Source organism: Hypanus sabinus, chromosome 24 (genome assembly GCF_030144855.1).
Source record: "Hypanus sabinus isolate sHypSab1 chromosome 24, sHypSab1.hap1, whole genome shotgun sequence".
Lineage (NCBI taxonomy): Eukaryota > Metazoa > Chordata > Chondrichthyes > Myliobatiformes > Dasyatidae > Hypanus > Hypanus sabinus.
In genome coordinates, this window is record NC_082729.1 from 35,304,398 (window position 1) to 35,330,955 (window position 26,558).

Here is a 26,558-nt window from a genome sequence, read left to right on the forward strand (position 1 = left end):
TCAGTGTAGCTGTCTCAGTTTTACATCTATCACAATAACCATCAACATTAGGAAAGATTTTAGACAATCTCTCCTTCATCAAATAGTAACGATGTACAATTTTAAATTGAATCAGTGAATGACTAGCACAAATCAAAGAAGAGTTAACCAGCTTCAAGATCCGCATCCAGTCCTCCGTCGTAAAAGTCAAGTTAAGTTCTTTTTTCCCAATCTTATTTAATCTTAAAGAAAGGGCGCTTATCCCATTGTAATAATAAATTATAAATTCTTCCAATGGAACCTTTCATCAAAGGGTTCATACTTGTAATAGTATCTAACAGGTCGGCAACTAATATGTAAGGAAAATTACTTAAATATTTTTGTAAGAAATGTCTAACTGGAAGATATTGTAAAAAGTGTGAGTATGAAAGAGAGTATTTATCAACTAATTGTTCAAAAGACATCAATCTATCTTCTTTAAATAGATCCAAAAAAGAATGAATACCTTTATTTTCCCAAAATAAAAAAATTGGATCAGTCAAAGAAGACTTAAAAAATAATTTTAATAAATTAAACTCCAAAGTTTAAATTTTTTAAGATTAAAAACATTACAGAACTGGAGCCAAATTTGTAAAGAATACTTAATCACAGGGTATAAATTTAAATTAGCAACTTTAGCTAATTGTATAGGTAGAGCAGCTCCCAATAACGAGGTTAAATAAAACTGTTTCACAGCTTTCAATTCCAAATCTACCCAAATTGGCCGCTCATTCTTATCAACCCAGTGCAACCAAAAGGACATATATCGCACATTAACAGCCCAGTAATAAATTATTCAATTAGGCAAAGCAAGACCTCTGTCCTTTTTTTGTAAGTGACATTTACTAACTCTTGGTCTTTTATCATTCCAAATAAAAGATGAGATAAAATCAATTGATCAAAAACCTTCTTAGTCAAAAAAAAGGGTCTTTATAAAGCTACACACTCAAAATGCTGGTGGAACACAGCAGACCAGGCAGCATCTATAGGGAGAAGCACTGTCGACGTTTTGGGCTGAGACCCTTCATCAGGATGAACTGAAAGGAAAGATTTGAAAGTAGGAGGGGGAGGGGAAATGCGAAATGTTAGAAGATTGGAGGGGGTGGGGTGAAGCTGAGAGCTGTGAAGACGTGATTGGCAAAAGGGATACAGAGCTTGAGAAGGGAAAGGATCATGGGACGGGAGGCCGAGGGAGAAAGAAAGGGGGAGGGAGCACCAGAGGGAGATGGAGAACAGGCAGAGTGATGGGCAGAGAGAGAGAAAAAAACTAAATATATCAGGGATGGGGTAAGAAGCGGAGGGGCATTAATGGAAGTTAGAGAAGTCAATGTTCATGCCTTCAGGTTGGAGGCTACCCAGCCAGTATATAAGGTGTTGTTCCTCCAACCTGAGTGCGGCTTCATCTTGACAGTAGAGGAAGCCATGGATAGTGTGTTCAGTCCAGATCTCCTCACTATAGGAAGGAAGCCACCCTTCTGAATCCACATGTACAAACAAGCTGGATGAACTCAGCAGGTCGGACAGCATCCGGTGAAATGAGCAGTCCCTCTAAACCATGCAGATTAGTGGCTGCGCAGTTACTGAAATGCTCCCGTACACATAGCCTTCGTAGCTGTGCAGTTGGAATTTTCTTTAGTGCCGACTGCGAACGTGGATTCAGTTTTACGATTTAAACCAAATGTAAATCCAGGAACAGACTAGAACACATCTCTCCCATTTCCCGCACATCAGCCCTCACCCCATCCATCCGCCACCCCACTAGGATAGGGTTACCCTTGTCCTCACCTACCACCCCACCAGCCTCCGGGTCCAACGTATAATTCTCCGTAACCTCCAACGGGATCCCACTACCATGCACATCTTTCCCTCCCCCTCCACTTTCTGCTTTCCACAGGGATCACTCCCTATGGGACTCCCTTGTCCATTCATCCCCCCCATTCCTTCCCACCGATCTCCCTCCTGGCACTTATCCTTGTAAACGGAACAAGTGTTACACCTGCCCTTACACTTCCTCCCTCACCACCATTCAGGGCCCCAGACAGTCCTTCCAGATGAGGCGACACTTCACCTGTGAGTCGGCTGGTGTGGTATACTGCGTCCAGTGCTCCCGGTGTGGCCTTTTATATGTTGGTGAGACCCGACGTAGACTGGGAGACCATTTCGCTGAACACCTACACTGTCAGCCAGAGAAAGCAGGATCTCCCAGCGGCCACACATTTTAATTCCACGTCCCGTTCCCATTCTGATACGTCTGTCCATGGCCTCCCCTACTGTCAAGATGAAGCCACACTCAGGTTGGAGGAACAACTCCTTATATACCAGCTGGGTAGCCTCCAACCTGATGGTGTGAACATTGACTTCTCCAACTTCCATTAATGCCCCTCCTCCCCTTCTTACCCCATCCCTGGTATATTTAGTTTTTTTTCTCTCTCTGCCCATCACTCTGCCTGTTCTCCATCTCCCTCTGGTACTACCCTCCCCCTTTCTTTCTCCCTAGGCCTCCCATCCCATGATCCTTTCCCTTCTCTAGCTCTGTCTCCCTTTTGCCAATCACCTGTCTGGCTCTCAGCTTCACCCCACCCTCTCTGGTCTTCTCCTATCCTTTCGCATTTATCCCTCCCCCTCCTACTTTCAAATCTCTTACTATCTCTCCTTTCAGTTAGTCCTGACGAAGGGTCTTGGTCCGAAACGTCGACAGCGCTTCTCCTTATAGATGCTGCCTGGCCTGCAGTGTCCCACCAGCAATTTGTGTGTGTTGTTTGAATTTCCAGCACCTGCAGATTTCCTCGTGTTTGCCTTTATAAAGAAAATTCTGTTCCCTTGGTAGATTCTATCAAGTATTTATTTAGCAGATGGAACCCACTTATGTTTTCACTTGCTCACTGCATCCATATAGTCAAAATGATGATTTTACCAAAATTATACTTATTTCAGAATATCCCCTTTTTTTACCTGTTTGTTCACTTATTCAACTATTACCTGAGTTTCCATAATACACAGAAGTAGAATTAGGCCATTCAGCCTATCAAATCCGCACCACCATTTCATCAAAGTTAATTTATTTTTCCAATCAACCTCATTCTCCTGCATTCTCCCCATACCTTTGACGTCCTTACTAATCAAGAACCTATCAACCTCTCTTTAAATACACCCAATGAGTTGGCCTTCATGGCTGTCTGTGGCAATGAATTCCACTCTCTGGATAAAGAACTGTCTCCTCATTTCTGTTCTGTTTTGGTCCTAGATCTATTGGTAGCATCCTCTCTACATCCACTGTATTGTAGGTTTCAATGAGATCTCCACTCATTCTTCTAAGCTCCAGCAAGCACAGGCTCAGAGCCATTAGTTAACCCTTTCATTCCTAAGACCATTCTTGTGAACCTCCTCTGGAGCCTCTCCAATACCACCACATCCTTTCTGATAAGAGCCCCAGAACTGCTCACGATACTCCAGATCTGGCCAATGACTTATAAACCCTCAGCATTATAACCTTGCTTTTATCATCCAGCCCTCTTGAAATGAATGTCAATATTATGACTCAACCTGCAAGTTAACCTTCAGGAAAGGACTACAAAGTCCTTCTGCGCCTCTTTTTACTGAATTTTCTCCCCTTTTAGAAAATAGCCAACACCTTTATTCCTTCTACCAAAGTGCAAGAGCAAACACTTCTCCACATTGTATTCCATCTGCCACTTCTTTGCCCATTCTCCTAATCTGTCCAAGGCATCGCCCCACCTAAACTGCACGGGTGCACGGCGGTGCTCTAACTGAAATGCTCCCACACACATGGCCTCTGTTGCCTCAAGCTGGAAGGAAAACAGACAGGAAAAGGTTTATGAAGCATGAAAGATTTTCTTTTTTGTAGTCTATTACATTATACACTTCAGTTAATAAATAAAATCAAAAGTATGTGATCTTTAAATTTTCATTCTAAATATTCAATAGCAGACATACTAAAGAAGAAAAAATAACATTCAAAGTACCACACAGTTCTCAGGCCATGCTCAGAACAATTGTTGGTCTATGCAGCTTTAAAAAAAATAAAGGGAGCATTGGTCCAAGGCCCTTTGCAGCTCCAGAAGTTGTAACAGTATGTTTCAATATCACATTTTCTTTAATAATAAATACTTTCTTTGGTACACCTGTAAACCTGCTCATTATTGCAAATATCTAATCAGCCATTTATGAGGCAGTAACTCAATGCATAGAAGCATGCAGACATGGTCAAGAGATTCAGTTGTTGTGCAGACCAAACATCAGAATGGGGAAGAAATGTGATCCGGATGACTTTGAATATTGTTGGTACCTTAATGAGAGAGGTCAGAGGAGAACAGCCAGACTGGTCCATGTTGGCAGTAACTTACATTGCCATGTGTTACAACGGTAGTGTGCAGAAGAGCATCTCTGAACGCACAACACATCGGATCTTGACATGGACAGGCTACGGCAGCAAGGTGACCATGAACATCAACTCAGTTGCTTCTTTATTAGGTACCAACCGTATGCTTTAAGTAATCACAGTGTACCCCCCACCCCCCGCCCATTCTGACTGAAACAAGTTGCAGAGTTTGTTCATAGTTTATAGATATTGCTTACAGTTGGTGTTCTATACAAATGTTAAGTACGCCCACAGATAAAGAATCTCAGGGTTGGATGTGGTGACATCTGTGTACTCTGATAGTAAGTTTTACTTTGAACTCCGAACTCTGAAATACCCAATCCAAACCATATGATGCGCTGAGGCAGAAAGGCTCTCCAAAATGAAGTTCACTAGACGTTCCTCCTAGTTTATTTAAATCTGTTGCATTTCACCCTTCCTGTTATTCATAAGATTCACGCATGAGTCATCTCCTAATCTTTTCTCAGTTTAGTGTTTTACCCAGAACTTCAGACCAGAGCCACACTGAATCATTTAGCCTAGCCGGAGGAAAATCCAGCATTCTCCACTTTTGAGTCACGCACACACAAAATGCCAGAAGAACCCAGCAGCTACAGGAATAAGAATTGATGTTTTGGGCCAAGACCCTTCGTCGGGCTCCCATTTTCCCAGTATTGTAAACTTTTGGGGATTAATCGTCCAAATGGACGTTAAGTATGTGATGCTACTTTTCTACACTGAAGTTTTGGACTCATGGGTTCTCAGAGAGGAATCCGGAACATTGCTGATACATTGGATTTACTATGTGTGTCCTCAAGGAAATGAATCTCGGAGTTCTATATGTTGACATACATGTACTTTAATGATACATTTACTTTGAATCTTGAACCAGGGACATATGATAGAAAAGAAACCAGATCTTATTGAGTTAACTGCTGCTCTCTGCTCAAAAAATGCTTATGTGGATAATAAAATGTAATTGGTTGTAAGGATATTTAAATGACAGCTGTTCCGGGTTGAACACAGGAACACAGCTCGGGAAATCCCCCAGTTCGGTTTCAATGCCCTTTAGTGTGCTGCTAAATATAAATCTGTGTCTTGGGCACAGAGCCAACACTGGAGTTCCAATGTAAAACTTCCCCAAAGCTGAGTTAAGTTCTTCATCTGAGACCAAAGAATACACAGAATTTAAAATACGCAGCTTTATGGAGGATGGAACTGGAAATTAATTTATTATATAGTGTGGTTTTCCATCCTTCTTCCACTTTGAAATTGGTAAATTGGTTGATTATTGTTAAGTGTAGGTTTATTGTTTATCTATTTAGTGATAAATATTTAAGAGAGACCCTTCTTCTCCTTTGAGCTGCACCATCCAGAAACCCCATTTTAATGCTAGCCTAATCAGGGGACAATTTACAAAGACCAATTAACCAGTACATCTGAGGGCTGTGGGAGGAAACCAGAACACTCAGAGGAAACCCACATGGTCATGGGGAGAATATACAAACTCCTTAAAGACAGTGGCGAGAAAGGAACTCAGGTCGCCTGTACCATAAAGCGTTGTGCTAACTACTATGATACTGTGCCGCTCTAACACTGACTTATGACTGACATATATTCAGCCACCGCTTTATTCGGTATATAATAAGGTGCCCACTGAGTGTTTCTCTATGCATGTGGTCTTCTACTTCTGTAGCCCACCCACTTCAAGGTCTACATGCTGTGCATTCAAGATGCTGTTTTGCACACCACTGTCTTAACGTGTGGTTATTTGACTCCCTGTTGTCTTCCTGTCAGTTTGAACCAGTTTGTCCGTTCTCCTCTGACCTCTCTCATTAACAAATTGTTTTCACCCACAGAACAGTGGCTCCACTTTCTTTCCTCGTACAATTTTTTGTGAACTCTGGAGACTTGAGTGTGGAAAACCCTGGAGACCAGCAGTTTCTGAGATACTCAAACCACCCCATCTGGCACCAACAGTCAAAGTCAGATCACAGTTCTTGCCCCATTCTGATGTTTGGTCTGAACAAAAACATATGCATTGAGTTGCTGTCAACTGATGGGCTGATTAGATATTTGCATTAAAGTACCTAATAAAGTGACCCCTGAGTGTATGTCAAGCATTCACTGGAAATTTGTGCAGTATGTTGTGTGGCTTGTCTATGTTTCTCCCACACTGAAATTGTCATGTGACCCCAAGCACAGAATCAGGTTTATTATCACTGACATGTGTCGTGAAATTGATTGTTTTGCAATAGCAGAACATTGCAATGCATAAAAAATGCTGTAGATTACGATGAGAAATATATTAAAAATAAATAAGTAGAGAGAAAAGAGAGCAAAATAGTATTCATGAGGTTATGGACCATTTGGAAAAGTGGTGGAAGGGGAGAAGAAGCTGTTCCTAAAACAATGAGTGTGTGCCTTCAGGTCCATGTACCTCCTCTCCGATGGTAGCAATGAGAAGAGGGTATGTCTTGGGTGATGGGGGTCCTTAATGACGGGTGCTGCCCTTTACAGGCATTGCCTTTTGAAGATGGCCTCAAACGTCTTGAAAGTGGTGGGAAAAATTGGTTCTGCCTGCCACACCGGCAAATCATCTATCACATCAGCAAATCAGCAGTCATTGACAGATTCGGGTCAGGGTCCAGTCGCGTGTGGAGCAAGGCGACTGCAGACCCGTCACTCTTACAGCCTTCCCCGGCCTTCACTGTCACTGTGATGTGTCGTTATTTTCCACCAGGCAGACAACTTTGTCTGGAACTTCCCCGTTAACCTTACCACCATGGGTGACCCTACCAGGGCCTCAGCTCCAGGCGGCATCGCTCTCAAAATCTCAGGGACTAACAAGCCAACCTGCCATGATAAGGTGACGACCCTTGGAGAGGGTCAAAAGGGATATGCTAGAGTTCTTCAGCTTCCTGAGGAAACAGAGACATTGGTGAGTGCTCTTGGCCTTGGCGTTTAGGTGGTTGGACCAGGATAGAACATTAGTGATGTTCACACCTAGAAACATGAAGCTCTTAACCCTCTGAGCCTCAGTAGCAATAATGTAGACAGGAACACGTGCCCCACCCTCTTTCCTGATGTTACTCACAAAGCCTTTTGTTCTGCTGACAGGCAGGGGAGAGGCTGTTGTTGTGATTCCATGCTACTGGGCCCTCTTGCCTCTTCCTCTCCTCCCCCTAATTGCTTTTCGAGGTTTGGCCCACTGCAGTGGTGTCTTCTTCAAACCTGTAACCTGTAGTTAGCACAGACTCTGGCCACGCAGTTGTGAGAGTACAAGAAGCAGAGCCACAGCCTGGTGAGATTCCAGAGAAAGGCAGCCTCCTCTTCTCTGATTTCCTTCACCACCCCGTCCATTGTCAGCAGCTCTTAAGAATGATTGCCTGTAATATCTGCACCTCTCTGCTCCTCTAAGTAGCTTAGTTACCTCTTTCTTCAAACATCCATTGACCTTTGCAACTATTGCCATTGACAATAATCTCAATAATCACAACGTCAGATTTCAAAGGTGCGTTTAATGTCAGAGGAGGGTGTACAATACACAGCCTGAAACTTCCTTCCTTCAAAAGCAGAGAAGTACCCCAAAGAATGAATGACAGTTAAATGTTAGAACCCCAAAGCCGACCCCGCCCCAGCTCACCCCTCCCATGCGTAAGCAGCAGCAGGGCAACAAGGCCCCTCTACCCCACCAGTAAAAAGGCATCAGCACCCCCCACGAAGAACTCAAGCGTGCAGCAAAGCACCAATAAAGACACAGACTCAGGGGAGGTATAGTAAACAACTCGCTGATCTGTGGCGTAAAAGATCGGTTGCTTTGCTTTTTCCAAGCTCGGTGCCCAAAGAACTCGGGTCTTTCATCTCCCGCAACACACCAGGCACCGGCACCAACCTCGAGTCCACCTGCCTCTGGGGCCACGGCAACCTGGCTTCCAGGCTGCGTCTGTGGTATATTCGAAAGAGACACCGAGAGCAAGTTCCATTCCCACAAAGAACCAAAGTCAGCCTGTCACTCCAGGTCAGGATTCTTAAAAGAACCCTGAAAGGGGGAAAAAAGAGATATTAAAGATTGAAATAGAGCTGTTTCCAAAGATGCAAGCATTAGGTGCCATCAGCCTCCCGAGCGTTTGATGACACATTTAATTAACATGGAATGTCTTCAAAGATGCTACATAAATGTAACGCACACACAAAATGCCAGAGGAACCCATCAGGTCAGGCAAGGTCTGGAGAGGGAAATGGACAATCAATACTTCATCAAGACTGGAAAGGAAGGTGGAGGGTGGGGGAGAAGCCAGAATAAGAAGGTGGGAGGAGGGAAAGGTGTAATTGCTTGCAGGTGATAGGTGAGACGGGGAGAGGGGGAAGGTGGGTGGGGGTTGAGGTTTTGAGATAAGAAGCTGGAAGGTGATTGGTGGAAGAGGTTAAGGCTGAAGAAGAAGGAATCTGACAGGAATGGAAAATGGACCAACCTCACACCTTCCCCCTCATCTGGCATACCCCCATGACTACCAACCACCTCACCTGCTATCCCCTCTTACCTGGTAGCCCCCTCCACCCACCCCCACACACACACAAACACCGTCCCTCTCACCTGGTATCCTTCCTGCCCCTACCACCCACCTTATTGCTCACCTGGTATCCCATATGCACTCACCTTCTCCTTCACCTGCTTTCCCCCATTCCACCTCCCCCTCACCTGGTACTACACCCTTACCTGGTACTACACCCTCCCCAGCTCCCTTCTCACCTGGTATCCCACCCACACAGCTACCTCCCCCTCACCTGGAGTCCCACCTCCCCTCACCTGGCACCTCACACACCCACCTCCCCTCACCTGGCACCTCACACACCCACCTCCCCTCACCTGGCACCTCTCACACCCACCTCCCCTCACCTGGCACCTCACACACCCACCTCCCCTCACCTGGTATCCCACCCACCCACTTCCCCCTCACCTGTTATTACCCGCCCCCCATCCATGCTCCTCTCACCTGGTATCCCAGTCACCTCTCATCTATAGTTGTTGAGTCTTGTTCAGAATAAAGTGCCAGAAGCGAATAGAAGGCGTTCCCCCGCCCCGCCTCGCCAGTGGCAGCGGCCGCCCACACAGCGAGGGAAACTTCTCCAGCGATCGCCTCCGCTACGGGACCTGCCGGCTGGCGACCAGTTACGCGCGGAGAGGCTGTGTGACGGGCTGTTCCTCGGTCCTCGGCGGAAGGGATGGGAGCAATGATGCCGTCTCCGCGAACCGTGAGCCAGCTGCTCCTCCCGCTGGCCCAGGAACCGCCAGCCGGTGCGAGGCGACGCCGCTCTCCCTGTTTGCTCGCCGCCTTCCTCCTCCTGCTCCTCAACGGCTCCACTGCCCTGGGTGAGGAGCGCGGCGCAAGGGGAGGCGCCGGGGAGGGGGCACTAGGGAGGTAGAAGATGGGTGGAAACTGAGGAAGGGTGGGCAAGAGAGGGAAGGGGGCAACTAGGGAGGGGAGGGGAAGGGCACCAAGGGAGTGTAGGGAGAGGAACTGAGGGCGGGTTAAGAGGGGAGGAGAATGGGCACCAATGGAGGGTGGGAAGTGGGCATCGAGAAAGGTTGGGGAGGAGAGGGAAGTGACATTGAGGCAGGGTGGGGAGTGAATACTAAAGGAGGGTGGAGAGCTGAGGGGAAGGTACCAATGGAAGGTGGAGAGGAGGGGGTGGCAATGGAGGGTAGTGGAGAGGGCACCAGGGGAGGGGAGGGGGTTCCAAAGGAACGTGGGGAGTGGAGAAGGCACCAAATGGGCATGGGAAGGGAAGGACACACTCAGGCAGAGAGCAGGTAGGGAGGGAGTGGAGGTGGATTGAGTATCATTGAGGGGGTGGTGGAAGGGGAGGGGGCATTGGGGATGAGTGTGTGGGGGAGGAAATTGGGTGCCAAAGGTGTGTAAGGAGGGAGAGGGGTGCTATGGGTGGGACAGAAGGCTGAGGAGTGGAGATGTGTGGATGCAGCGAGTGGGTAGGAGAGAGGACACTGAGATTGGGAGGGGAGGGGCCACCAAGGATGTTTGGGGAGGGAAGGAAGAGGTCACTGAGAGCGGGTAGGGAGAGAGGCTGGTGTGGACAGTGAGGAGAGATGTCTGTGGAGAGGCATTTCAATGGCGAGGAGGGGTTTGGGCGAAGAGGTGGGTGGGGATGTAGGCATCGAACTGAGGAAGAGGTGGGTGCAGAGAGTGAGGTTGTTGAGTTTTACAGTGGGAGGGATAGGTGGCTCTGGAGGAATGGCACCGTTTTGCCAACAGAATGGCGTGTATCCACAGAAGGGACAGACAGATCTGTTGTTTCAGTTCGATTAATCTTAAAGTTTTAAAATGAGCCATTTCACTCTCACAAATCGCTAATGGACCGATTATTATTTGCTTGCCAGGAATGCGCATCATTCAAGTGACTTTCTCTGGTAAAGGTCCGGAGTTCTCAATGCCTGCCCTGAAGTTTGCTTACAACGGCAAAGACACTGTTCACTTTAATTATACCACAGAAAAGTTTGTGGCCATCGATCCACTTGTAAAGTCTTACGTGAAAGAGCTGAACTCCGATGCAAAGCTTATCAAAAACGTTAACAACTTTGTTAATGACATGCCTTTTGCCATGGAGATAATTCACCAGAATCTTCAAGCTCTGACTGGTAAGTTTATTTTCACACCAAAAAAAAACCTGCAGATGACGGAGATCCAGGCAACACACACAAAGTGCTGGAGTTGCTCAGCAGGCCGAGCAGCATCTATGGAAAAGAGTAGAGTCGACGTTTTGGGACTGGAGAAACAAAGATGAGGAGTCAGAGTTAGAAGGAGGAGAGGGGTGAAGTAAGGAGCCGGGAAGTTGATTGGGAAAAGGGGTACAGGGCTGGAGAAGGAAGAATCTGATGGGAGAGGACAGAAGGGCATGGAAGAAAGAAAGGGGTAAAGCACCAGTCAGAGGTGATGTGTAGGTAAGGTGAGAGAGGGAAAAGGGAATGGGGAATGATAAAGTGGGGGGGACATTACTGGAAATTCAAGATATCGATGTTTTACCCGGGCGGAATATGTTATTCCTCCAATGTGAGTGCGGCCTCATCCTGACAGAAGAGGAGGCCATGGTATGGGAATGGGAAGTGGGATTAAAGTTTTGTTTTCAAAGCGATGTTCAAGCAGGCTGTGTGGCTTAGGCTGATAGAGAGGGCAAAACAAGGGAACACACACACCAGTCCTCAAAGAGGGATCAGAAGTGGAGGGAGTGAGCAATTTCAACTGTTAGGCGTCAATATCTCTGAGGATCTATCCTGGGCCCTACATATCGAGGCAGTTACAAAAAAGGCACGACAACGGCTTTATGTCATTAGGAGTTTGAGGAGATTTGGTGTGTCAAAGATGCATGCAAATTTCTACAGATATAACCATACAACAATTATAGCACGGAAACAGGCCATCTCGGCCCTTCTAGTCCGTGCCGAACGTTTACTCTTACCTAGTCCCACCGACCTGCACTCAGCCCATAACCCTCCATTCCTTTCCTGTCCATATACCTATCCAATTTTTTTTTAAATGACAATATCAAACCTGCCTCTACCACTTCTACTGGAAACTCGTTCCATGTAGCTACCACTCTCTGAGTAAAGAAGTTCCCCCTTGTGTTACCCTTAAACTTTTGCTCAACTCTCAACTCATGTCTTCTTGTTTGAATCTCCCCTACTCTCAATGGAAAAAGGCTATCCACGTCAACTCTATCTATCCCCCTCATAATTTTAAATACCTCTATCAAGTCCCCCCTCAACTTTCTACGCTCCATAGAATAAAGACCTAACTTGTTCAACCTTTCTCTGTAACTTAGGTGCTGAAATTGTGTAGGTATAACTGGCTGCACAGGGGGAGGGGTGTAGATACTTCAAAGGGTTGAAAGAAGCTGCAGAAGGTTCTGAACTCAGTCAGTTGCATCCTGGGCACTAGCCTCCTTAGCATTCAGGAATCTTCAGGGAGTGATGCCTCAAAAAGGCAGCGTCCATCATTAAGGACCCCCACCACTCAGGACATGCCCTCTTCTCATTGCTGCCATCAGGGAGGAGGTACAGGAGCCTGAAGGCACACACTCAATGATTCAAGAAAAGCCTCCCTGGGAATCACTGCTGTAGCCTCATTCACTTTGACATGTTGTACGTTCAGAGATGTTCTTCTGCACGCCTCTGTTGTAACATGTGGTGATTTGAATTACTGTCCCCTTCCCGTCAGCTTGAACCAGTCTGGCCATCCTCCCCTGACTTCACTCATGAACGAGGCGTTTTTGCCCACAAAGCTGCCGCTCACTGGATGTCTTTTTCTCTGTGAACTCGAGAGACTGTTGTGTTTGAAAGTCCCAAGAGATCAGCAGTTTCTGAGATACTCAAACCACCCCATCTGGTCCAAGGTCAAAGTCAATTAGATTGCATTTCTTCCCCATTCTGATGTTTGGTCTGAACAACAACTGAACCTCTTGACAATGTCTGCATGCTTTTATGCATTGAGTTGCTGCCACATGATTGGCTGATTAGAGGTTTATACTAACGAGCAGGTGTACCTAATAAAGTGGACACTGAGTGTATGTCATTGATATTAAACCTGATTTGGATCTGCACTAACCTGTAGCTAATTAACCTTACCATGCAAATTTTCATTTCTAAGTATTTCCACCTTATGGAAACCTTGGGTTACCAACAGTTCTTGAAACTTTCATGTGACCTGGGAGTAACTGAAAGAACCATGCCCCTGGTCGGAGGCAGATGACCAGCGACCGTTTCTAAACACAAAAGATTCTGCAGATGGTGGCAATGCAAAGAAATGCACAGGCACGCACATGCACACAAGAATTCAGCAGGCCAGGCAGCATCTAGGGAGGTGAATAAATATAGGAGCAGGATTAGGCCATTCGACCCATCGTGTCTGTTCCACAATTCTGTCATGATGGAATCTCAATGTTGTAAAATGTATTCATGCTTTAATAATAAACATACTTTGAACTTTTAAATTCTATTGCTCTTTACTTTTTCTGATCAGCTTCAATGTGTTTCTGTCCACTGCAGCGAAGCCGACTATCACAATAACCTCAAGACCCCTGAAGAACAGAAAGAATTCCTTGGTCCTGAGTTGCCAAGTGTGTGGATTTTATCCCAGGGATATCCACACAACATGGCTGCGAAATGGTATGGCGATCGACCAGGAAGTGCAAATGACAAAAATTTTACCCAACCAGGATGGGACGTTCCAAGTCCAGCTACAGGTCGAAATTGACCCTGGGAAGGGTGACACTTATACTTGTGAAATCAAGCATTTGAGCATCCCTGACAAGCTGCATGTAGTTTGGGGTAAGGCTTAGAGTCTGAATAATTTGAGGTTCAGTGTACTGGTGACAATCTGGTTCACACTCTGTCCAACACCGTATTATACACTCAGTGGCCACTTTATTAGACACCTCCTCTACATAATAAAGTGCCCACTGAGTCATGTTTATGGACTTTTTCTGCTTTAGCCCATCCACTTTGAGGTTCTAAACATTCAGTGATGCTCTTCTGCACACTACCATTGTAACAGCGGTTCTTTGAGTTACTATTGTGTTCCTGTTAGCTTGAACCAGTCTGGCCGTTCTCCTCTGAAATCTCACTAACAAGGCAGTTTTGCCCACATCTGCCACTCAGTAGATGATTTTTGTTTGTTTGTTTTTCACACTATTCACTTTAAACTCCAGAGACTTGTACCTGAAAATCCCAGAGCTCAATAATTTCTGAGATACTCAAACCACCCCGTCAGGCATCAACAATCGTTCAAAGGTTCATTTACTATCAAATTATGTATTCAGTGTACAACTCTGAGATTCATCTTCTCCAGATAGCCACGAGACAAAGAAAACCACGGAAGCCGTTCAAAGATAAACATCAAACCCCGCCCCCACTGCACAAAGAAAATCAAAACTTAACAAGACCATCAACCCCCACCAAACCCCCGCTCCCTTACGTAAAAAAACTAACAAAAACCTCAAGCCCCAAACCCCCTCCCCTCGAGCAGAAAACTAATAAAACATGCCATGCAACAACAAGCGAAAGAACAGGCAAAAACACAGAATATAAAAAAACGTAAGACTGAAAAAATCCATAGTCCAACACACTGCATAGTCTACTCAAACACAGAGGCCTACCCTCCAACAACAGTAAGTGAAAGGCACCACACAGACTTCTCTGACAGCAGGGAAGTCTGTCCCTACAATCAAATGGCGAGTAGTCACCTCGGATTCAATCTTCCCTGACACTTTAATCTGCGAAATGGAGTCGATCATTGGCCCATGCCTCATCTTTAAGCTGCTTCTCCTTGAGGCTGTTTGATTTAGGGAACCCTCCACGAGTTCTCCCAAGTACTTTGCTTTTGTACTACCTTGTATGTATGGAATGATGGTTTGGATATCATGCTCACAAATACTTTTTACTCTACTTCAGTGTATCATAATAAGCCAATTAACACACTTCTGACCCCAGTGGATATGAGCCCAGCCTGTCTGACCCTTTGTCATAAGACAACTGGCACATTCCAGCAGTCTAACTGGCATGTAGCATAATACTTTAACTGCCAGTGACCTGGGTTCAAACCCAGCACATTCTTCTTCGAAAGGGGGCCATTCTCTGTTGTTGTACTGGACCAAGACCACAGAGGTCTAGTGAAGACAATAAAGTATGAACAACTGTGGCCTGTCTGCTCACAGCTGTAATATCTTCTGGCCAACAGGTAGCCAAACTGCTCTCTGCTAAAATATCTTCTGACCAACTGTGGTCTATTTGCTCTCTGCTGTAATATCTTCAAACTAATTATGGCCAAACTGCTCTCTGCTCTTGTATCTTCTGACCAACAACCATGGCCAAACTGCTCTCTGCTGTAATATGTTCTGACCCCACTTTTACTGATTTTCCTAGATCCCAGGAATACCTATCCAGTCTACGGATATGTAATTGGAATAATCGCTGGAATAATTGGCATTCTGATTGCAGTGGCTGGAGGAATAATCAGGTGGAAAGGTAGGAATATTTTTGTACGTACTCATCAGACTGGGGATCACTTTTTCTTCCAACCCTTCATTTAAAAAAAGCCACAGATACCCAGTTGGCCAAATACCCAATCTGGTCATCTGAGACCCAGTGATTCAGCATGGGTTATCACACCAAAATCTACACCAAGTGTGGTAGAACATAAGGGCAGGCCAGAGAACAAGGAGTAATTCAAGACGGAAACAGACCCCTGGTTCACACTGACCATCAAATATCCATTTTTATTTATCCAACTTTGTTCTTCCAACATTCCCATTAGCTCCAATTAAACTCCCCCCCCCCCACAACACCTACACATGAGAGACATTCCCATCAGGAGAGTGGAACCTTGGGAGAAAGGGACACCATAGGGAGGCGCTGGGCAGTAAGGAGGTGAAGGGGTAATGGGTAGCCAGAATGGGGAATGGATAAAGATAGGATGGGAAGGGGAAAGGAATTACCAGAAATCAGAGAGATCGATGCAACTCACTGTCATCTCCCAGCATGTATTCCTTTCCCTCCTCCTGCCTTATTCTTACTTCTGCCCCCTTCCACTCCAGTCCTGAGGAAGGTTCTTGACCTGAAGCTTTGACTGTTTATTCCCCTCCATCATTGCTGCCTCACCTGCTGAGCTCCTCCAGCATTCTGTGTGAGTGGCTCTGGATTTCCAGCATCTGCAGAACCCCTTGTGTTTATCAAATGTTCAATGATGCAGATTCATGGTGAGAGAGGAAAGGTTCATGGAGATTTGTGAGGAGAACTGTTCTGCACAGACAGCGGTCGGCACCTGGGGCACCAGGGGAGGTGCTGGAACCAGGTATGATAGCAATGTTTAAGACCATTTTGGCAGACAGGTGAACAGGCAAGAAGTGGAGCCTCAGTGACCACTTTATTATGTTTCTCATACACCAGTAATAAAGTGGCCACTGTGTGTATGTTCATGGTCTTCTGCTGCAGCCCATCAATTTCAAAGTTCGACATGTTGTTTATTCAGATTTGCTCTTCTGAACACCACTGTTGTAACGAGTGGTTATTTGAGTTACTGTCACCTTCCTGTCAGCTTGAACCAGTCTGGCTGTTCTCCTCTCACCTCTCCCATTAACAAATTGTTTTCACCCTCAGAACTGCCACTCCACTTTTGTTCCTCTCACCATTCTCTATGAACTCTGGAGACTTGTATGTAAAAATCCCAGGAGATCAGCCCCAACTGAGATACTCAAACCACCCCATCTGGCACCAACAATCATTTCACAGTCAAAGCCATGTAGATCACATTTCTTCCCCTTTCTGATGCTCGGTCTAAACAACAAATGCACCTCTTGACTATGCCATGCATTGAGTTTCTGCCACATGATTGGCTGATTAGGTGTTTCTATTAATGAGGAGGTGTACCTAATCAAGTGGACATTGAGTGTAGGTCAGTAATATTAAGCTTGCTTCTGATCTGCACTAACCTGTAGCTAATTAACCTCACAGTGTAACTTCTGATATTTCAGCCATCAGTCGGGTTACCAACTGTTCTTGGAACCCTCATGTGAATTGGGAGTGTCTGAAAGAACCGTTCCCCTGGTCAGTGGCCTCTCCTGAGCAGTGTAACCACCAAAGTCAGAGTAAATTTGTAATTTTTATTACAAGTTGTAAAATTAAAATCTGTTAAAGTTTAGTAAGGGCATCAAAGATCATGGGGAGAAGGCAGGAGAATGGGGTTGAGATTGACAATAAATCAGCTGCAATGGAATGGCCAGAGCAGACTCGATAGGCCAAATGGCCTAATTCTGCTTCCATGCCTTGTGATTTAAATATATCATCAAAGTACATATATGCCACCAAATATCGCCTTGAGATTCATCTTCTTGCGGGTATTTACAGGAAAATAATTACAATCAAATTTATGAAAACTACACATAAACATTGATCGACAACCAATGTGCAAAAGACAAATTGTGCAAATAAAAACATAAATAATACTGAGAATGAGCTGCACAGTCCTTGAAGGTGAGTCTGTAGGTGTGAAATCAGTTCAATTACGTCCCTAAATAAAACAATGGTGTGGACTGCTGCCCCACGCTCTACAGTAAAGACGACCTGGGTTCAATTCCCATCATTGCCTGTAAGGAATTTGTACGTTCTCCTCATGAGTGTCTGGGTTTTGTCCGGGTGCTCTGGTTTCCTTCCACAGTCCAAAGGATGTACAGTTTGGAGGTTAATGGGTCATTGTTAATCCCATGATAAGGCTAGGATTAAATCGAAGGATTGCTGGGCAATGCGGCTCAAAGGGCCAGCAGGGCTTAGTCCATGCTGTATCTCAAAAAAAAATTTATCAACAATTGATTCAGCAGCCTGACGGTTGGGCGGTAATGACTGTTCCTGATGGTCATGTGGGCCTTGAGACTCCTGTACCTCCTGCCCAGTAGTAGTAATTAGAAGAGAGCATGGCCTGGATGGTTGAGGTCCATGATGATGGATGCTGCTTTCCTAGGTCTTCATCAACTGATCTAGGTTAGGAAACTCACTACACAACTCTTGATTAATCAAAGCTCGCACTTTATTGTCTCTGCACAAACTTAAAATATGAATTCTGTTGTTCCCTCTATACCAATACCCACTCAGACCACTTTTCCAATTTATAATACCTATATAGAGGATTTCCCATTGGCCTGACATCAGATCCTTTCCGCTCCCAGCCCCTGGAATGGTGATTCCTCATTGTGATGGTTAGTCTCCAGAGTTCTCACCATTTTGCATTTGAAGCTCTTAAGTCTTATAGTTTTCCTTGTCAGTTCAAATAATGCACTCCTGTCTTGGCTCGAGGTCTTCTGACTGGCCTATAACGGATGTAGTACAAGGGCTACACAACACCATGCCTTAGGCAACTTCATTTGTTTTCTTCAACTCTGGTTCAAACCAGTTCACCCAGAAACTGGGTAAAGATTAGAAACATAGAAAACCTACAACACAATACAGGCCCTTTGGCCTGCAAAGTTATGCAAACATGTCCTTACCTTAGAAATGACCTAGGGTTACCCGTAGCCCTCTATTTTTCTGAGCTCCATATACCTGTCCAGGAGTCTCTTAAAAGACACTATCGTATCTGCCTCCACCACCGTCACCGGCAGCCCATTCCACACAATCACCACTCGCTATGGAAAAAAAACTTACCCCTAACATCTCCTCCGTACCTATCTTCCAAGCAACTTAAAACTGTGCCCTCTCGTGCAAGCCACTCCAGACCTGGGAAAAAGCCTCTGACTATCCGCACAATCAATGCCTCTCATCATCTTCTACACCTCTATCAGGCCACCTCTCATTCTCCGTCGCTCCTAGGAAAAAAGGCCGAATTCACTCAACCTATTCTCAAAAGGCATGCTCCCAATCCAGGCAACATCCTTGTAAATCTCGTCTCAGATTACTTCTGCAAGAATGCCATCGTACACAATACATAATCTACCTATTATCTGAGTTCAATAGCGGAAACTCCTTGTGTCCGCATTCAATTGCTCTGATTAAGATATCCCACAGAAAGAATCAGTTCATCAAACTGTTCACAAAATGGAGGTTACAGAGGAGCTTCACAAAATAGCAACCTCTATTCCTTCAAGCACATGGCAAGAACTTCCACTATCCTTGACGCATTCAAGTTCAATGTTTTATTCCATAATTTAATTCCTTCACGGCCAACAGCAGCACTCCTTATAAATGTTCTCAGTGGTGGGGAAGGCTTTACCTGTGATGGACTGAGCTGTGCCAACCACTTCCTGTGGACTTCTCCATTTTTATAGAGGATTCTCAAAGTTTTTGATGACTTCTAAAACTTCTAAAACTTCTAAAAAATTAGAAATGCTGCAGTCCTTTCTTTTTGACAACACAATCTGCTGGTTCCAGCACAGATTCTCTGATAAGGTAATGCCAAGGAATTGAGAAGTTACTGACCCTCTCCACCACTGATCCCCCAATGAGGACAGGCTCATGGACCTCTGATTTCCTCCTCCTGGATCAATAATCAGTTCTTTGATTTTGCTGAATTTGAATGAGAGGTTGCTGGTATAGCAGCATTCAACCAGATTTTTAATCTCGCTCCTATCTGCTGATTCATCAACGCCTTTGATTTAACCCCAAGTGTTGCATTTAATTCATTTCTTGAGAATCCGTGTGTCAATAGTAAGACCGACAGTTACCATTTATGATGAACTTCCTTCTTTAACTATCTTGCTGGACCATGTCTCGGTGCTTTCAAAGTGTCCCATTCCAGCAGACTTTAGATTGCAGTCTTTCCCCATACTGCCTTTGCATGCCCCGAACTGCAGTGTGTCCCTCAACAGCATTCCCTTGCAGACACCTCAGTGACTTCACCATGCTTATCAGAGTTCAAAGTGAATTTATCATCAAAGTACATATATGTCGCCATAACCAACCCTGAGATTCAATTTTCTTCTCAATAAACCCATAATAGCATTGATTATTTCTCTCCAGCTCATCATGGCTCTCAATGTGGGATAAAGTGGATTCAAGACTTCATATTTTCAAATGCAAGAACCTCTGTTAAATGCCCAGGTAATACCTTCTTCAACTGAAGATGCATATTGCCATTAACTAGTGTGGAGTCTCCACAGGGCCTTCCTTGAAGAAAACACTTGCCCCTTTCATTTCAGTCACCTGCGGGCAGCACACTGTTGATCACATGTTAATCACCCGAGCACACACAACCTTAAGAATGGGTAGCACGGTAGCATTACCAGCAACCTGGGTTCAATTCCCACTGCTGCCTGTAAGGAATTTTGTACAGTCTCCTCCTGACCGTATGGGTTTCCTCCCACATTCCAAATGCCATAAGACATTGGGGCAGAAAACAGCCCATCGAGTCTGCTCTGCCATTCCATCATGGCTGGTTTATTATCCCTCTCTCCATTCTCCTGCCTTCTCCCCAAAATATTTGAAGCCCTTGCTAATCAAGAACCTTTCAACCTCCACTTTAAATATGGCTTGTCCTCCACAGCTGTCTGTGGCAATGAATTACACAGATTCACCACCTTCTGGCTGAAGAAATTCCTAGAAGGTTAATTGCTGTTGTGGGTGTGATTGGTTGGCGTAGGCTCTTCAGACCTGAAGGGCTTCTTACTGTGCTGTTTCTCTAAACACAAATCAACAGTGATAGCTGTAGAGTGTGAGAGCATCACAGCACAGAAACTGGCCCTTTGGCTCATCAATTTCATACCAAAAAGCATTTAAATTGCCTACTCCCATTGACCCTCAACCGGAACATAGCACTCCACACCAGCCCCATCAAAGTACTCACCCAAACTTCTCTTAAATGTTGAAATCAAACCTGCAATCACCACCTCCACTGGAAGCTTAATCCACACTTGTGCCATCCCGAGTGAAGATGTTGACTTGATACCTTACTGACCATCGGGGTATATCGCCCGTAAGTATACGAGATTCTGTAGATGCTGGAAATCTTGAGCCAAGTGCTGGAGGAACTGGGCAAGTCCCAGGGTGGGAATGGGGGCATAATTTTCAGGTGATTAAAAGTAAGTATAGTAGAGGGTATCAGAGGTTTGTGATTTTACACAGATGGTGATGGCTGCGTGGAATGTGCTGCCAGAACTGGTGGTAGAGGCAGATACATTAGGAGCATTTAAGAAACTCTTAGATTGGAACATGGGTGATATAAAATAGAGGTCTATGTAAGAGACCTTTTATTGGTCTCTTTTATTAGACTGCTTTTTTACTACTATTTTTGCACTACTTCTTTAATAATCTAATATATATTATTACTGTAGTTCATATTTTTTCTGTTATTATGTATCGCACTTTACTGTTGCAGCAAAGACAAATTTCACAAAATATGCCGATGATATTAAACCTAGGTCTGATTTTGGTAGAAACAGGGTCTTTTGGCCCAACTCATCCAGGCCAACTAAATTTATCAGAATCAAGATTAATATCATCGGCATACGTTGTCAGATTTGTCTTTGCGGCAGCAGTACATTGCGGTACATAGTAATAAAAAACTGTAAATTATAGAAAGTAAGTAATTAAATTAAATAAGTGGTGTAAAAAGAGGGGAAAAAAAGTAGTGATGTAGTTTTTCAGGGTTCAATGTCCATTCAGAAATTGGATGGCAGAGGGGAAGAAGCTATTCCTGAATCATTGAGTGTGTGCTTCAGGCTCCTGTACCTCCTCCCTGATGATAGCAATGAGATGAGGGCATGTTCTGGGTGATGGGGGTCTTTAATGATGGTCGCTGGGGAGGCTAGTGCCCACGATAGATCTGACTGAGTTCACAGCTTCCTGGAGCTTTTTCCAATCCTGTGCAGTAGCCCATACCAGACAATGATGTAGTTTGTTCTTATTACCTACTCTAAGATCGGTCTAACCCTTCCCTCCTGCACAGCCCTACATTTTCCTTTCATCTGTATGCCTCAGAGTCTTTTCAATATCCCTAATGGTTCTGCTTCTACCACCAAAACTGGCAGGGGATTCTTCACACTCACCATTTTCTGTGTTTTACAATGAAAACTTACACCTGAGATACCCCTTACACTTTCCTCCAAACACCTAAATTATGCCCCTTCAGATTAGTCATTACTGCCCTGGGAAAAAGTCTCTGACTATCATTGCCTCTCATACACCTTTTTCAAATTGCCTCTCATCCTCCTTCACTCTGACACACTCAACCTATTCTCATAAGACACACTCCACAATCTCGGCAGCATCCTGGTAAATCTCCTCTGCACTCTCTCTGAAGCTTCCTTCCTATAGGAGGAGATCTGGACTGAACACACTATCCATGGCCTCCTCTACTGTCAAGATGAAGCCGCACTCAGGTTGGAGGAACAACACCTTATATACTGGCTGGGTAGCCTGCAACCTGAAGGCATGAACATTGTCTTCTCTAACTTCCATTAATGCCCCCCTCCCCTTCTTACCCCATCCAGGATATATTTAGTTTCCCCCCCCCCCACCTTCTTTCTCTCTCTCTCTCTCTGCCCATCAGTCTGCCTGTTCTCCATCTCCCTCTGGTGCTCCCCTCCCCCTTTCTTTCTCCCTAGGCCTCCTGTCCCATGATCCTTTCCCTTCTCCAGCTCTGTATCACTTCCGCCAATCACCTTTCCAGCTCTCAGCTTCACCCCACCCGCTCCGGTCTTCTCCTATCATTTCGCATTTCCCCCCTCCCCCCTCCTACTTTCAAATCTCTTACTATCTTTCCTTTCAATTAGTCCTGACGAAGGGTCTTGGCCCAAAATGTTGGCTGTGCTTCTCCCTATAGATGCTGCCTGGCCTGCTGTGTTCCACCAGCATTTTGTGTGTGTTACACTATTCCAAATGTGGTTCAACCCGGGTTTTATAGAGCTGCAACAATACATATCAGCTCTTGAACTCAATCCCTCGACTAATGAAAGCCAACATACCATATGCCTTCTTAACCACCATTTCAACTTGCATGGCAAATTGGAAGTTACCGGGGACATGGATCCAAAGGTCCCTCCGTCCTCCACAATACTAAGAATACTGCCATTAACCCTGTACTCTGCCTTCAAACTCAACCCTCCAATGTGAATCACTTCAGTTTCTGGGTCCAGCTCTGTATTCTACCAATGTCCTGTTGTAACTTACAACAACCTACTACACTGGGCACAACCATGTCATCGAGAGTAACAATTAATCCTGTTTGATATGGGGGAAAGTTACATTAAGTCAGCATATTGGAGTCAGTGCAAATTCTTTGCTGTGCAATCTCCTCAACAGTGTCAGTAATACCGTGTATCCGGACAGCACACACAAAATGCTGGAGGAATTCATCAGGACAGGCAGCATCTATGGAAAAGAGTCAACATTTTGGGCTGAAACCCTTCCACAGGACACCCCAGAACTCTGCTCCTCGTCTTTTCTTCTCCAGTCCTGCCGAAGGGTCTTGGCGCAAAACATCACCTGTTTACTCTTTTCCATAGACATGGCCTGGCCTGCTGAGTTCCTCCAGCATTTTGTGTGTGTTGCTTTGGATTTCCAGCACCTGCAGATCTTCTCTTGTTTGCCTTGTGTCTGGATGATTGATTCGATATCTGCCATATATGACGATGAGTTGAAACCAGCGCAGGAGAGTTTTAAATTGGAAAACCGCTGCACTGGGGCAGATCCACTCTCTCAAACTTGAAAGTTCGGGACCAGTGGTATGAGTAGTTGTCATAATTGAGGTCTTCCTTCGTTACAGTAGACGACCATGCCCTTTCCTCTCCATGCAGTGTGGCCGTTGAATCTCACTGTTGACCTCATCCACTCATGGGCATTTTCCTGTCTCACTGTGGGATAAGGCCACCAGCTACCCTTACCTGGTTTAACCGGTCCATCGAAGCAATGTACTGGGGTGTGGCTGCTGTCACACCTATACAGCTTCTTGGAGCCACAGGTGAGAGCTGAGTTGTCAGTCGCGGACCAATGTGAGTGAGCTGCCCCAGAATGGACACGATAAGTTTCTTCACCAGCAGTGCTACCCCTTCCTGGACATCTCATACACCCCACTTTGTATCTGGTAAACATCAGAAAAGCTAACTAAGGCACACTATGCACACATGAACCTGGGTCAGGAGGACATAACCATTAGACATTGGAGCAGAATTAGGCCATTCAGCCCATCATATCTACTTTGCCATTCCAGCATGGCAGATTTATCATCCCTTTCAACTCCATTCTCCTGCCTTCTCCCCATAATCTTTGACACCCTTACTAATCAAGAACTTATCAAGCTCAACTTCAAATATACCCTATAACTTCTCCTCCACAGCTACCTGTAGCAATGAATTCCGCAGATTCACAACCCCCTGGCTAAAGAAATTCCTCCTCATCTCTGTTCTAAAAGGACATCTTTCTAATCTGAGTCTGAGCCCTCTGGTCCTAGACTCCCCACTATAGGAAACATCTTCTCCACATCCACTCTACCCAGGCCTTTCAATATTTAGTAGGTTTTGATGACATTTCCTCGCCCTTGTTCTGAACTGTAGTGAGTATAGACCCAGAGCATTCAAATGCTCGTCATACATTAACCCTTTCATTTCTGGGATCATTCTCGTGAACCTCCTTTGGAACCTCTCCACTGTCAGTACATCCATTCTTAGCTTAGGTCCAAAACTGCTCACGATGCTCCAAGTGCGGACTGCCTAATCCCTTGTAAAGCAGTAGCATTAAATCCTGAAATGTTACATACTGTTGTTGACTGGTGCTGCCTTAATTATTACACGGTCCATATCTTCATCATCCCTCTTCTCTTTTTTTCTCAGACATCTGCTTACACTGTGAAGATCGCCTTCTGCATGTTGAACTTGACCAGTTGCCGAAGTCTGCCTCTGAAGCTTGAAACTGAACTGTCGAATTCACAAACTGCTGGTGCTTGGATACCTGGTGACTGCTGTCTCCATTCTCGTCCGCCCGGCATGCATTGGAAATCACCTGCTCTTTACCTTGTGTTTAACCCATTTCAATTTGATTTCCTATTCCCATTCCTGCGCGGCAGAGTCAACATACGTCCCTACTAAAGGTGTGAGGTGCTCCTTCCCTCTGCTAGCCTGAAGGTGCATAAATCCTGATTTTGCAACCATTGACAATTGACAACAGCCTGGCAGACCATCTCTGGAGAGTATTGATAATGGTTGGAATCACTCGTTTTGTAAAACAACTCACCAGAAGAAAGCAATGGCAAACCACTTCTGTAGAATTTGCCAAGAACCTATGACCATGATCATCCACATCCTACAACATGGCACATGATGATCATAATTCCCACTCCCACAACTTCCTCTACTCCCACGATGAGGTCAAACTCAGGTTGGAGGAGCAACACCTCATATTCTCTATGGGTAGCCTCCAATCTGATACCATAAATTTAGATCTTCTACTTTCAGGAAATTGTTTCCTCAACCTTTTCCTCATATATTCCACAATCTGGCTCCCCTCTTACCTCTTCCCTTATCACCTGCTCATTACTTACCTCTGGTGCTCCTTCTCTTTCCCTTCCCTCTGCGGTCAACTATTCTCTCCTATCAGATTCCTCCTTCTTTAGCTGTTTACTTTTCCACCTATCATCTCCCTGCTTCTCACTTCACCCCACCCCCCCACCCAACCACCTTTCTCTGACCTCACCTATGGCCTGTCAGCTTCTTCCTCTCCCCTCCCTTTCCTTCCCCTTCCTTTCCAGTCCTGATGAAGGCTCTCGGCCTGAAACATCAAGGGTTTATTTCCCTCCACAGATGCTGCCTAACCTGCAGAATTCCTCCATCATTTTGTGTGTGTTCTGGATTTCCAGCATCTCTTGTGCTTATGTTTAACTGCAGTGCTGGAGACCAGTGTTGTCAATGCCTGCAAAGAAGTTATCAAGAGGTGCTGAATCCTACATCCTGAGGTAAAATTAACCTCTGAGCAAAATCTTTCTGTTGCCGCACATGCTTGTAAGAATGAAGAATGTTTGTAGATCCAAATAAAATCTGAACAATACACTTTGTCATCCAGCAGCAAGATTATTCAAGTTCAGAAAACTAAAATACACTCATTGGCCACTTTATTGGATGTCACTTGTATACTTGAGGTCTTCTACTGCTATAGACAATCCTCTTCAAGGTTCTACATGCTGTACATTCAGAGATGCTCTTCTGCTCCCCACCGCTGTCATGCATGGCTATTTGAATTACTGTCACCTTCCTGTCCGCTTGAAACAGTATGGTCATTCTCTTCTGAACTCTCACACTGACAAGGCATTTTCGCATAAAGAACTGACACTCACTGAATATTTTTTTCTTTTTCTTACCATTCTCTGTAAACTGTTGTGCGTGAAAATCCAACAGAGATCAAATTCCAAAGTAAATTTATCATCTAAGCACATATACGCCATATGTCAACCCTGGGATTTTTTCTTTTGCGGGCATAAAATAACCATACATGAATTAATGAATGACCACACCGACGTGGGGGAACAACCAATGTGCAAAAGACGACAAACTCTCCAAATACAAAAAGGAAGAAATGATAATAAATAAACAATAAATATCAAGAACAAGAGATGAAGAATTCTTGAAAATGAGTCCATTGGTTGTGACAGCATTTACAATGATGGGGCAAGTGAAGTTA

The 26,558-nt window shown here is 45.0% G+C and overlaps 1 protein-coding gene across 2 annotated transcripts; it reads left to right on the forward strand.

Moving 5' to 3' along the window:
* The first annotated feature begins 9,472 nt into the window (after positions 1–9,472).
* LOC132380652 (class II histocompatibility antigen, B-L beta chain-like) lies at positions 9,473–26,285 on the forward strand. Of its 2 annotated transcripts, XM_059949608.1 has the most exons (6): positions 9,473–9,770; positions 10,797–11,054; positions 13,458–13,739; positions 15,333–15,434; positions 19,914–19,994; positions 24,719–26,285. In XM_059949608.1, the coding sequence occupies exons 1-6, from the start codon at positions 9,623–9,625 to the stop codon at positions 24,793–24,795; spliced, it is 948 nt and encodes a 315-aa protein (XP_059805591.1). In that variant the 5' UTR covers positions 9,473–9,622; the 3' UTR covers positions 24,796–26,285. The 2 variants fall into 2 exon arrangements, with proteins under 2 accessions (XP_059805591.1, XP_059805592.1); XM_059949609.1 differs by lacking the exon at positions 19,914–19,994.
* The last annotated feature ends 273 nt before the right edge of the window (positions 26,286–26,558 follow it).

What these genes read in the sequence shown, in the direction of transcription:
- LOC132380652 (XM_059949608.1), top strand. Translation starts at nt 9,623, where the DNA reads ATGGGAGCAATGATGCCGTCTCCGCGAACCGTGAGCCAGCTGCTCCTC. An exon ending in CAACGGCTCCACTGCCCTGG is followed by an intron (nt 9,771 to 10,796) that starts GTGAGGAGCGCG and finishes TTTGCTTGCCAG; the next exon opens with GAATGCGCATCATTCAAGTG. An exon ending in CAAGCTGCATGTAGTTTGGG is followed by an intron (nt 13,740 to 15,332) that starts GTAAGGCTTAGA and finishes TGATTTTCCTAG; the next exon opens with ATCCCAGGAATACCTATCCA.